At 44.3% G+C, this 12179-nt stretch overlaps 1 protein-coding gene across 1 annotated transcript in view; it reads left to right on the plus strand.

Annotated features, from left to right (window-relative positions):
• The first annotated feature begins 7302 nt into the window (after window positions 1–7302).
• The window catches only part of LOC119186919 (uncharacterized), a 70235-nt gene continuing 65358 nt past the window's right edge, over window positions 7303–12179 (plus strand). The window contains exon 1 of the mRNA XM_075883263.1: window positions 7303–7606. Coding sequence (XP_075739378.1) covers window positions 7490–7606 — 117 coding nt within the window. The 5' untranslated portion in view covers window positions 7303–7489. The remainder of the gene's footprint in view (window positions 7607–12179) is intronic.

A 12179-nucleotide genomic window follows, 5' to 3' on the forward strand; every position in this document is an offset into this window, starting at 1 on the left:
TCAATCGATCAATTTTTATTATATATTGATACCTAATACGTCTTTACCTTAATTAAACATATGGTCCACTGTCAAATGCATGCGTCAAGTATAACTTCTAACTGTAACTCGAACAGTCGATTACGTGCCAGTTCTAATTTTGAAAACACGTTTGATGAAAATTGGTAAAACCGAAAGCACGGGGTAAAAATATTCAAGCGTATATACTTGTCGACCAGAATTGCGCAGAAGAGAAACAAAAATTTGACTCCTTCCACGTGCCATTGATAATGTTATGGTTTGTAATGATGCCGTCACATGTGATTCATTTCCCGAGAAGCTCTAAGAAAAAGAAGTGATGGTGATGATGACGACGTTTACATTGAAGCATGGCAACTCGCTGGGATTAGCCAGAAATGGGGCAAACTAACCCTATTCATTGAATTCCGCAATCAATAGGAATCGGCAGTTTTTCTTCGTTACTACAACTGCTCATTATTTAATAATGTTGATTAAATATGTTTCAACTTTAGAGTGGAAAGGTGAATAGGAAGTTACGAAATGGGTTGGTCGCAGAATGTTTTCACTTAGATAATGCAAGGCACTTGACGTATTCAAGTTTAATGTCTACTCAAATAAATACTCACGAAGTAATAATAAAGTTGTTTTAAAATGTAACACAAATTTTCGAAATTGATTGGTTCAGGTGAATGCAGCTATCTATTCCTCTCAAAATTTTAGAAGTCAGTTAATAAAGGAGCTTTTATTTCATAAATTAACCGTGCTTTTGGGACGGAGAGCCCCGACCATTATCACTAGTAGTAGTAGTAGTAGTAGTAGTAGTAGTAGTAGTAGTAGTAGTAGTATATTTTGTTTCTTGGAATACAAGAAAAAGAAACCCAGTAAAAAGGCAATAAATAGGCCCGAGAAAAGCCGCACAGTGGTGGCCCAGTAGCTATGACACTCGGCTGCTGACCCTCCGGTTGCGGGATGAAATCCAGGCTGCAGCGGCTGCATTTCCGATAGAGGCGCAAATGTTGTTGGTCTGTGTGCTCAGATTTTGGTGCATGTATAGAACCCCAGGTGGTTGAAATGGCCGGAACCCTCTACTACGGAGTCTCTCATATTCATATGATGGTTTTGGGACGTTAAACTTTGCATATATATCGTCAACGCCTGAGAAAAGCCTCTGCACCTGAAGCTCGCCACCAATATACATTTCTTGTACAAACAAAAAGTTTTCACGTATCACATATCACAAGAGCGCTAACAAAAGAATACAGCAATTAAAATGAAAAAAAAACAAGCAACACGTGATACACTAACACGCTGATAAGTGCATTGACGAAATAAGCACAGGTGAAGCGATGCCTAAAGAAAGTGCGAGGAAAGAATACTTTGAATGTGGGTGTGCGCGCTGAACTCAACAAACGACACTACTGAAATCCACGCCCTCGTGCTTAGCAGTGTGACACCTTGCCTGTCGAGCTTTCACCGCAGGCATGGGTTTGTATCTCACGTGCGGCAAGCAAGAACTTCAGCAAATGTTTTTGCGGGCTTGTGTGAACAGCCCACGCGCAGGATACATTCAACACATGCACACAAATACACGCACGCGCGTACTGACATTTTTACATAAACACCAGCGTTTTGCGAAGGTAACGAACGTGAGCATTGAATGTTTGTGCACATATAATAATAATTGTTGTGGTTTAACGATCCAAAATATAGTTATCATAAAGAGAGACGTCTTACTGGAAGGCTGGGAAAATTTTGGCCTCCTGACGTTCTTTGACGTGCACAAAAGTGTAATAACACGAGCGTCAAGCATTTTCGCCTCTTTAAAAAATGCGGCTGTCGCGACCATGATTCCATCCCACTACATGTGGGTCCGCAGCCAGCTGCTTTAGCCACTAGACCATCTCGGCGATTTGCACATATTTCAGTAGCGTCTAAACTACCTATCTTTTATAACGACGTTTGTTGTCTCAAACAAACCTGGGACATTTAGGTGACGGAGATCGCGTCGCCTTTTACGGGTGAAGCTCCTCTTAGTCTAACCTTGTCCTTCGTCAGGCGTAACCAGCCAGACGGACGCATAGACGGACACACAAGGACAGAGAGAGAGGACAGACAGACACGAAAAAACGGTACGCAAGACGCATGGACAGACAAAAAGACAGATGGACCGACGCTTCAACGCACTTAACAGCATTCACTCCTTGAATATGCTGTGATTTTGTTTCAATAGTTTTTTTTTGTTGATTTTGTTCACCAGTAGAAATGTTGAATGTGCTCTAACGCTTCCTCTTGCACAATGGGGTTGCGATAGTTGCGGCCTTCCTGGCCAAATGGGATGGTCCACGATCTTGCGTCAAGGCGTCGCCATGATTGTGGTCCGCATTCGGCACGATTTGTCTCCACGGGAGCAGAAACACATCCTATGACGATCTGTAACATCACATCATAGGCCACAGCCGCGGTATTCTGCCCATGCAGTCATGCGCATGCGCTTTGGGGCTACCTCGTCGCCGAGCATGCTCGTCGCTAATTACGCGGTGCATCATGCGAGGCTGGCCCGACGAATTGATCGCTGTTGATAACAGCCTGAGCCACTTCCGCTCTCACAGTGCTGCGCACAGCAGCGACACACGAATCTGGAACTCGACCGCTACGAACACCACGAGGTAAGGCCTGTCTGTTATTAAGATAAGTTTGTAATGATTAGTTGGCTTAGTTGTACTAATTCAATGTTCCTCTTGTTTCTTCTCTATGTTAGTGGATTTGCTAATGCGGATACGATGAGTGGTAATTTGGACGAGCACTGTTTGCCCCAGCCTTAGTGTGAAAGTTGACTGGCAAATGTGGGTGGTGGTGCCTTTGCTTTGCGCATTGCAAGAGCCACGCATTACAAAAACCGGATGCTTTTTTTTTCGAGCCATCGTCACTGGTAGCGTGTGTTGTGCTCGCTTGAGGCTGCAACACGACGTGCTGAAGATAAAAAATTACTAATTTTGCCTCATGCTACGAAGAATTGATTGATATGTGGGGTTTAACGTCCCAAAACTACCATATGATTATGAGAGACGCCATAGTGGAGGGCTCCGGAAATTTCGACCACCTGGGGTTCTTTAACGTGTGCCCAAATCTGAGCACACGGGCCTACAACATTTCCGCCTCCATCGGAAATGCAGCCGCCGCAGCCGGGATTCGAACCCGCTACCTACGTGTCAGCAGCCGAGTACCTTAGCCACTAGACCACCGCGGCGGAGCATGCTACGAAGGAACAGGACTATTGTGAGTCGAGCTGTGAGGATGAACGACTCCCAGTATTAAGTTTATTTCGATAGTTTTGCGCAATGTCCCATTTACGGCAATGGAGGTCAGGTGGGCGTGTCAAGGAATTCTAGTTATCACCGGTGAGATAGTAACCAGAAAAATGCGATAACTTTCACCAAAGTGGGCAAGCTGATGGCTTCACTCCATCCACGGTAAAAAAGATTGTTTGCCGAGGCAGCCTACTGTGTCGGTATTGTAGCTTTTATAACAGTCACGCAAGAGATAACGAACGCCAGCTGTCTTTTTGAATTGTCGTAGGCATTTGTAACTTTAAAATAGAAGATGGTCCATCTCATGCAATGGACCGGTTTGTGTTTTGAAAAAAGACAGACGATTTGTAGGTGCTTGGGCTGAGGTGGGTGACAGCACCGAGTTTATTAATGAGGCTTTCTTTTTCAGTATTTATAGGGGGAATACTAGGACGTCGTAATGCGACGTTGGTACGTCAATGAGCCCAGCGGCCGAGGAACCACATTTTAAGATTGTCACTTCCGGTGAATGTGTCGCCTTGCGTAAGATGTAACCTGCACGTACTATGCAACCGAAGTGGCATGCTCACCTTCTTTTACAAATACATCAGCATGCGCCAAAAGCAGTATCATGGTGATATTTACCATTTGAAATGACGCCAAAAGTATGCACTTAGGTTGTGTACTTCAGCGTACACAAACAGAGCGGATTCGTCGGTCGCCCGAAACCTGAAACAGCTTGTCACTTCACTCACGCATGTATCAACACTCATTCTAGCATAAATTCAGGCACTCACAAGGATCCCGACTGAACTAACGTACTTTTGACATCGGGAATGCAATGAGTCAAAAAACAACTAAACCATTTTGGAATGATTACATGCACCAAGGCACAGCAAGTGCAAAACAAGTGAACGGCTCACAGTAAGACCATTTTAGCAATTGAAGCCCCTGGCAGTTAGAAAACTAAAAAAAAAACAATGACGGATTGCAATATGATGTACAGCCAAACCGTTCGATTTGCCGCACATTCGAGCAGGGTATACCGACTGCGACCGTCGACGAGGAAGGACTCGTATATTCTAAGGCGAAATTTCGCGTTCCCTGTCGCCTTGTAATTCAGAAGAGCTTTAACGGCGGGTGTAACAGTGACGACAAAATAAGGGCGGTCACGTGCCATAACCATAATGACCGAAGGTTTTCGCTTATCTCGCGTTAGTTGGTTGACGGTTATGACGCCGCACTTTCTTGCGAGCGTCACGGGAAAGGCGAAGGAGAGATATTGCTGCTTACGTGAACAAATCTTTACTGTGGCCGAGACAACGATGTTTCGCAAAACATGAGGGCAGTTGATGTCCCGAGCCCCCATCCTTCTATAAGAAAATTGTAAAGGAAGTTCTGTATTGGGGTGGTGTTCGTCTCTGCCATCGACGAATTGATTTTGTTTGGGTCACATTTTAGACAGATGAGAAGCCTTATGATTAGTGGCGACTGAAGCGGCGTAATTGAGAATTGCAATTTTGATGACATGCGCGCTTCCGAATGCAAGATGGATAGATGACACAATGAGATAGACAACGCACGTTCCGCTTGTGCAATTCACTGTTTAGGGGCTACATGGCTGCACCTAAGCAAGCACGAAATGTGAGCCTTTTGTTGGAAGATTATTTTTACATCTGTGCAGTTACGAAGTGTCATAACAAGCAAGAGAATCTGTCAACCTCGACTTGAGTCACCTAGTATTGAAGTGGGTAAACGGAAGCGTTTCTAGGAACGGCTGTGGGCAGAGAAAGATTTGCGAAGTGTCGTGGACAAGTCATTCGATTTCATTCCTGTTGATGAAAGAGTTATAACTAACTGCGAAGACATAGAGTATGAGGACAATTGTTTAACTAATGACTTGTTATGAAGGTCAACTGCTTAGATTTGTGGTCTCAATGAGGAAAGCAGCGCAGCTTGTTCAATGACGACGATGCCACGTGCGAGCATTCATCTATACAACACGCAGTACAAATATAAGCATTCAGTCTGCAGAGCCTCCATTTTCATGAGGACTCAGTAACGCCATCAACGCATAAACTTGTACGAATGGAAGGCTAGAACACCGACGGGAATGTGCACTAACGCTGGCAACAGAGGTTGCACGCAAAAGACAGAGCTTCGAGGACTTAAACGTTTTACGAAGTACCGGCGAGAACACGCAACAAGCGTTTATAACCCAACATGCATGGTGTATGTGTCGCTACCCGAAGGAGGATGGTCACAATGGAATTATTTAGCGAAGCACACTGCCTCTGTTCTAGCTTGTGTGCACCAAGCCTTGTCGAACTGAGTGGTAGCAGTATGCAGATATGGCCGCCCACCAATTTCAAAATGGCACATATATAGGTGGGAAGACTCATAATAACAACAAAACAGTGAAATATATTGATGCATGACCCTAAAAAATTTACACCCTAGAAAGTGTAAAACAGGTGTACGCATTAAAAGCAGCCTTATGAACACCCTTTCCACGCCCCCTTTTGAAATTTGAGGTGTTCGTAAATAAAACACCCTCAAAACACCCCATTAACACCCTTATATTTGGGGTGTAATGAGCAAGGCTACAAATAATTGAGTGATATGTGGGGTTCAACGACCCAAAACCACCAGACGATTATGAGAGACGCTGTAGTGGAGGGCAGCGGAAATTTCGACCACCTGGAGTTTTTTAACGTGCACCCAAATCTGAGCACACGTGCCTACAAAGCTACAAATGCACGACATTTTCGGGCCGTTTTGCTTATACTGTTAGTATACGTTAACCATCTTGATACCAGCAAGGTTCCCACTACTAGCTGCTTGCGAGTCTAATAATGAATCGAAGCAGAAAGTAATGTGACCGAATCGCAGTTTTCATCGATAAAGCAAGCAAACTACGATGAGATGGAAGATACAATAGGAGCGACGCTTGCTCAATAGATTAAGGGCCAATTCTCCTGTACCTGTTCCTTTTATCTGTGTCATTTGCGTAATTAGTCAACACTCACAAAGTACACTGATTTACCTGAACAAGCTAACGTTGCGCACATTGGTGTAGCGATGCATAGAACACTCCCCCCCCCCCCACCGTACCCCATAAGATCGAAGCTTTTAAAGCTGGAGATGAAACAACCACCACCTGCAAAAAAAAACAGCACAGTTGTTTAGCCATAACAACCACGTCAGCAAGCCATCGGGTCCCTTAAAAACGAATATTGACTTCATGTATTTTTAGCAGGCACGTTTTATTTAATTACTGTAGCGAATGTTCATCTTCATGTGTCCTTAAGAGTGCGTCATATAAATTAGGAAGAGCACACCGACGATAAAGAAAAATGCAGAATAAGGACATTTCGGTGGCCTTGACGCAGCCTTGCTCACAATGACGGGAGCCTTGAGGCCTAAATTGCGAACAGAAAGTAGCAGCAGGTCAGTATTTTTATTTACTGCGTGCCAGAGCGTTCCTCTTCTTTCTTGTTATTGCTTGCTGCATAAAAGCGTGCAGATGCGCGTATGCGCTGTCGTCTTCGTCTTCCTAGTAGTACGCACGTGGCAATATGTTCTCATCGAATAGTGTGACGACCGATTCATGCAATGTTGCAATGTATTTACCGAAATGAAAGTGCTGATAAAATATCGCCTGCGTGACCTTGAATGTGCAGTCCCTAAAGACCCATAGATCTAAGCAAAAAGCATCAGCTTAGCTTTTTTACGTAAATTCACTACATTAGGTCGGTGAAGGTGCGCTAAACATATCTCCTGAATATTACAAATGCGCGTTCTGACTAGTAGCTCGAGCTGGCCGCACTGCACCGTCACAAAATTCACTGCGATTCAGATGCACTGTTAAAGAACGAGTATAACGCAACAAATCCCTGCCGCAAAAAAAAAAAGCAGCGCCCGCGTTATCAGCAGAGGGCCGGAGCGAGCATTAAACCGCATCTAGCCAGTCTGAGAGCACCAGAAGGCGCCATCAAGTCTCGTCGCCTAGACAACCTTGGCTGCCCGCCTTCCTCCGTGGCTGCCCGGTATTGCTGCGCGCCGGGCGCACAGCGCAGGAAAGGGGTCGACGTCGTCTTACATGTCACTGCGTGCGCTGGCGATAAACCCTCCCGTGTGTGTGCGTGTGGTGCGCGTGGCTTCTCGATCAGCAGAGTTTATTAGTCTGTGTTTAGTTTGAAATGTGCCTGCGCTCTGTGCTCCACCAGTGTGTTCTGTCAGTGCTGATTATTGCGAAGGTGCACCATCCTGAAGACTGGACCTGTGGATTCATATTGTGGAGCACTCGAAGTGAAATAGTGAGTAGCGCTCTCACGTTGTTCCGTTCAGCGCTTTGTTAACTGCGTGAGCACGAGAATAACGCCTTCAAACACTTTTGTTTTCAACTAGTTGATGACAAATCAGCATATGTTTACTTAGCAAGAATATTTGTCCGAACTGTTTCACGCGGATGATGGCGAAGTGTGATTGTGGGCAAGTTTTTTTGTTTGTTTAGATTGTTTGGAGTACAAAGCAGAGTGAGCGTGCGCCGCTGAGGTTCAGCGAAGAAATTGAACAGATTTTTGCGGTGCCCTTTGTTGGCAGCCGTTTTTAACGGGGCCCGCTCGTGCTGCACATCAATTTTAGTTTACTATATAATACATGTGTGGGGACGGCGCCTGTTAGCTCTAAGCATCAACCGTATGTAAGACGCATATGCTTGGGCATGTCGGTAGTTCACTTTCTTTTTATTTCTTATTGCACAAAAAGACCGAGAACAGAAAACAAGGGCATGGTGTCCATGTCGTTCTTTTCGGTTCTTTTTCGTTTTGTGCGGTAACGCTACCGTGATAACTCGGGTTGATGCATCGGGTGACAACACAGCATATTGTTTCGCGTTTGGTGCACCTCGCGAAGTTTGCCTACTTGCTAATACATTCAATTTCGTTAAATTTGTCTGCACCGGTATCTTCGTTCACCCGCAACGTAGCGTGACACTGCCGACAGCCGTGCCTATCTAGCGGATCGAGCACTGAAGCTGGACTTTTGTTTGAACAGACCTTTAGTATGTGTGTGTGGTCGAAATGCCTACTTGAACAGCGCAAACGCTTGTTTGAACATAACTGCTAACGTTCGAGCTCAATTTATTCAGATTGTTTCCATCATGTGTAACTTTCAAAATATTCTTGTTATTCAGAGTTTTATTGCCATCGCCTCGCTTTGGCGTTTAACTTCGCTAAGTACTTCAGACGTTAAATGTATTTTCGCTATGTGAAGCGTACTATTAGTTTTTTGTAGCACAAAAACACTTTAATGTTATACATACTGCACGGTCTCTAAGCATGTGTTCCAGCCAAAATGTAAGAATGGGCAGCACATCTATCTGGGAACACAACACGCACAGCCACTGAACAGCCTACGCTGCATCGGGAAGGAGTTATGCTTTCTCACCCTGACAGCTTGACTGAAACAAATGGCCCTAATTTAGCAGTATGCAATGGTCATTGAGTGAAGGTAACAGGGTCACTTTATTGGACATTTCCAAGCCATTTTTGCGGCTATGGCAAATGTGTTTGAAAAAAAATTCTTGCTGATTTAATGCAGTGAAAACAGTTAACTGCTTGAATATTTCGGAGAGAAAAAAGTTTTTGGTCATGTGGTTGCCTTTCAAACTTTGCAGACTGTTGTTTGAGTGTTGTTTGTGAAAAAAAATTATTTTACAAGTTCCGCACCTTTTTTTATACCAAGTTTGGTACACGTTAAGTAAAGGGGCTTATGTAAGGTGTTTGAAGCTCAGCCCTAATAATACAAATTTTCGGCCACATACGTCTGCAAGAATTAGCCAAAGTGTGTTCTGTTTGCATTTTCTCATTGCTATACAGCACTTTGTATGAATATCTGAGCTGTGACTACTTACTTCACAAAAAAGATATTTTGATGAACAATTATTTTTAGACATCTTAAGCGGTTAACCTCTACGAGAAAAGATCACTCATTTCACAGAATTGTCATTTTTGTCCATATTCAGACGCAATTTGCACCATGTGGTGGTCCAATTAAAAATCACCTTTTACCTAAATTGAAAGCAAATAAACAGTTCTTTGTATGTGACAAGTTCATCACTACGATTTCTATTTGAAGGAATAATTTTTTTTAATGTTCCCAAACGGCAATGGGGAACTTCGAGGCGTCGGCTGCCAGATGACCAAATGGCGAATGGGGATCTTGGAACTTCAAAAATCATTCAGGGGCAAAGCTCTTAAGGCCGTAGGTCGTTCCTTCCTCTGTAGTCGTACTAGTATTATGTAGCCACTAGATGAGTTGCACAATAGATAGCGTTAGTGATTTTGACAGCATATACACGGACAAAATCATATTCGTGAAGGGAATCGTTCGTCCGAACATTGTGCTTTCGTCTGTGCATCCATCCGTCTGGGCTTCCATGTGTTGGTCTGTCTCTGAGTCCGTCCATCTTTCTGTTCGTCCATACTGGCGTCAGACTGTCTGTCCATCCGTTTGTGCGTCGGGACAGACGAACGCTACGCCCCACTCATCATCATTCACTCCGTGAATATGCTGCGATCTTTTTCTCAAAACATAAATTTCTATGACAAAATATGGCACATGAAAATAACTGTTTATTTGCTTCGATTCAGGTACAAATTCTATTTTAATTCAACCACCACGTGGTGCAAGTTGCGTCTCATTATAGACAAAACAATTGTTTTGTGAAATTTGCGATTTTTTTTTCTCGTAAAGTGTGACAGCTTGAGAGGTCTAAAATATTTTTTCCTCCAAATATACCTTATATTGATTAAGTATTCACTCCTCAAATATCCATTCAAAGTGCAGGATTGATATAGAGAAATGCAGATATAACACATTTCGGCTAAATTATTTGAGGCGTATGTGGTCGAAAAATGGTAATAATATTACTGAGCTTCAAACACTTTACGGAAGCCCTTCACTTAACTTGTAGACCAAATTCCGCACGGAAGAAGAGATACTTAAGAAAGAATTTTTTTCACAAACATCCAGACGAGATTCCGGAAAGTTCAGGAGGCATCCACGTCACCAGTAAACTATTTGTCTGCGAAATATTCTAGCAGTTACCCTCTTTAGGGCAGTAAAATCAGCGCGATTTTTTTTAATACATTTGCGGTGGTCACCAAAATGGCTGGGACGTCTGATGTGGAATGACCCAATAGCCAATTCCATTATATAATCGTGTCAATGTGAGCCAGTTCACGAACACTAGTATCATTTGCATCTTAATACGTAACTGTACATTACTTAATTTTACAAGTTACCTGCACTGAATACCTTCTCAATGCGCATACCGTCATGTATGTTAAGTGGCATTGTGCTTTTTTGCAATACAGATAAAATATGTATGTGTTCTTACGCGTCGTACTGTATTCCTTTTAATAAACTAATCGAATGAGTACCATGGTAGATCTGCAGAAATACACATGCAGCTGTGTTGATGCACACTTAGGCATAGAACTTGACATTCACTTAAGGCCCGCGTACTCAGATTTGGAGGAGGAAGCAACAAAAAGGGAGAAGGCAGGGAGGTTAACCAGAAGGACATCCGGTTGGCTACCCTACTCTGGGGGATTAGGGAAGGGGACAAGAAAGACGAGAGAGAAGAGAGGGAAAAGAAAAAAAAGATGGGGGAAAGACTGACAGTAATTTCACTGCAGCGTGTAGAACTCTATCGCATGTCAGAGGCGTTCCCACAAGCCTGTCTTTCTCAGGAAACACAGCAGGGCTTGCACTGCCTTGTGGGCTGTCGAGGCATGTGGACGTTGCTGTAATAGCACCTGCACAGAAAGAGGCCGATCATCCAGTCGCCGCATGGCGTTGGCAAGTACTTGTCTATCTGAGGCAAATCGAGGACAATGGCACAGCAGGTGTTCGATATTTTCGTCGGTGCCGCAAACATCGTGCGCCGCACTGTCAGTAATTCCGATTAACGTGGTATAAGCTTTCGTGAAAGCAACTCCCAGCCAAAGGCGATAGAGAAGTGAAGCTGCACGTCGATGTAGGCCGGGTGGAGGCCGGAGTTGTAGTGAAGGGTCGAGTTCGTGCAGTCTTGTACGTCGTATGCTTGGTGTGTTCCACTCAGTCAGTGTGAGACTGCGGGCCAGTTGACGAATCTGCCTCGCCGCATCCGCTCTTGAAAGCGGAATCGGAACGCTGTTCGCTTCTTTATGTGACGTGCGAGCAGCATGATCTGCAGAATCATTGCCGTCTATACCACTATGCCCAGGTAACCACTGAAAGACGATGTCATGGCCTTTTTGTATTAAAAGATGGTGAAGTTTCACGGTTTGGTAGGTCAACTGGTCGTGGCATCCGCGACGGAGAACTGATATCAGGCACTGTAACGCTGGTTCTGAGTCAGAAAACACAGGCCATTTACCTGGTCTTTCTTCTGAATTGATGTGTTCCAGTGCATTGCGCAGAGCCTCGAGTTCTGCCGTCGTTGAAGTTGTCACATGTGAAGTCTTAAAACACCGAGTTACCCCTTGTGATGGTATAATCACTGCTCCACCTGAACTAGACGGCGTAGTAGAGCCATCCGTGTAAATGTGCACGTGGTTACTGTAGTTTTGTTCCAGTAGGAATAGACTCAGTTGTTTCAGGGCATGTGTCGGTAAGTCCAATTTTCTCCTCATTCCTGGAATCATTAAATTAACTCGCGGCCGGCTCAAGCTCCAAGGAGGAAGCACTGGCTTTTATGCAGGTGCGTATGTCTCAGCAAACGATGAACGATGCTTGTAGACAATAGTGCCGTATGTCGTGCGGGGCCTTTCAGCAGCTAGGCTCGCCAGGTGGTGAGAAGGGGTCCTGGCATAATGCCTGCTGTGCATGCGCATTGTCTCG

Source organism: Rhipicephalus microplus, unplaced genomic scaffold (assembly GCF_043290135.1).
Source record: "Rhipicephalus microplus isolate Deutch F79 unplaced genomic scaffold, USDA_Rmic scaffold_15, whole genome shotgun sequence".
NCBI lineage: Eukaryota > Metazoa > Arthropoda > Arachnida > Ixodida > Ixodidae > Rhipicephalus > Rhipicephalus microplus.